Here is a 1,531-nt window from a genome sequence, read left to right on the forward strand (position 1 = left end):
ATACATTTTTTGTTGAATTGATCATTTTTTAAAACGGCCACCGGCAATTCTACAGGCACTGTAAATATTTAATTATTAAATAGTATTAATTCGTGGCGAATCTATAATCTATGAATTTAGATGTAACGATTTATCAGCTCAATAGTAATCTAAAGATCGCAAGTTCAAATCTGCCTCTAGATGCAGAGAATCCTTACACAAATTATCAACATATGTCCATTTTTAAATTAAATTATTGAAAATTAATTATTCGAATCATCGATCTGCAGAATATTTAATTATTGAATCGTTTTCATTTTTTGTGCGAATCTCCACACATGGAGTATTTAATAATGGATATGTCAATAATTTAGCTATAGAAAATTAGTATTCAAATTTTTAGATTATAGATTCCACGAATTCATTCTTTTTTATTAAAGAATAACTATAGTATCTACACAATCGCCAACTGCCAAATTCCAGGATTTTATTCAATAATTTTTTACTACCCACTACAACTCAAGTAAATATGACCACATGAAATTACGAGTGATCGATTTTCACCTCAAATCGATACATCGAATATTCCATTTTCGATATATCTGACACAATAGTATATTGTCCCTCTAGGGAGTAAAGTATTTTCTGACGAAGTGTGAGTTTATAATCCGAGCGACAGTTATAATCACATGAGTCAAAAAATACTTTATGTCATTACGGCCGGTAATGACATAAAATAGCATCATAGCCACGGCGAGAAAAGTGATTCTGATATGATCTCGAATATAATCCTCGACTCCAACTCGGACTATAAAGTCGCATTCGTCAGATTCCCTTTTTCCGTCCTAGGCGTGAAAAATACTTTTATTTCCGTGAGGCACATAATATTTTATTCTCGTAAGGACTGGAAACTGCGATATATCGGAGCGAAGCGAGGTTAGAATCGTACTGTTAAGGGGACTAAAATCCTATAAAAATTCACTGAAATTTCCCACCGAATGCGTCAAATCTCTTGGTCAAATATTTTCATACGTGAGGTCACATGATTACGACTTCATAATAGTCACCGAAATTGTTCATAGAAGGTGTAGAGTTCGTAGGTATTTATACTGTATGATAAAATGTCTGGAGATATACCGGAGATGAATGAGAAGAGGCTTCCATTCGAAACGGAATTTTGAATTATATCATGACAGACAAGAAGGCAGCGGAACTAGCATGCCCTAGTGTGTTGTTAGCAATGCACTGGTACGTTCCAGAATGCTGTCTCATCACCGATGAAACCTGCATCCAGGATGTTTTCATCAGATTCTCGGGGCCATCGGTTGTGTGCACAGTGCCCCCATGCTCTTCATCTAAAATTACATACTTCAAATGAATAAGTTACAGTTAATTCAATAAATAAACATTTATAAGCTTTGATAAATCAATAAAATCGTTATTAAATATCTGGTGATTTGTATTTCAAGGTAATATTGAAGATAATAGAAGAAATCGGTTGATGTTATCTAATGCATTAAGGCCCGGGTGGACTATTTATCGAACGTCGACT

At 34.1% G+C, this 1,531-nt stretch overlaps 2 protein-coding genes across 2 annotated transcripts in view; one reads left to right on the plus strand and one right to left on the minus strand.

Moving 5' to 3' along the window:
* Positions 1 to 312, plus strand: part of prom (prominin) — a gene marked incomplete in the record, with an annotated part of 30,762 nt that extends 30,450 nt beyond the window's left edge. The window contains 1 exon segment of the mRNA XM_011300601.1: positions 1 to 312.
* Positions 76 to 1,531, minus strand: part of LOC105264051 (insulin-like growth factor-binding protein-related protein 1) — a 5,986-nt gene continuing 4,530 nt past the window's right edge. The window contains exon 5 of the mRNA XM_011300626.1: positions 76 to 1,359. Coding sequence (XP_011298928.1) covers positions 1,162 to 1,359 — 198 coding nt within the window. The 3' untranslated portion in view covers positions 76 to 1,161. The remainder of the gene's footprint in view (positions 1,360 to 1,531) is intronic.

The sequence above is a fragment of the Fopius arisanus genome, unplaced genomic scaffold (genome assembly GCF_000806365.1).
Source record: "Fopius arisanus strain USDA-PBARC FA_bdor unplaced genomic scaffold, ASM80636v1 scaffold00018, whole genome shotgun sequence".
In the NCBI taxonomy this organism is placed as follows: domain Eukaryota; kingdom Metazoa; phylum Arthropoda; class Insecta; order Hymenoptera; family Braconidae; genus Fopius; species Fopius arisanus.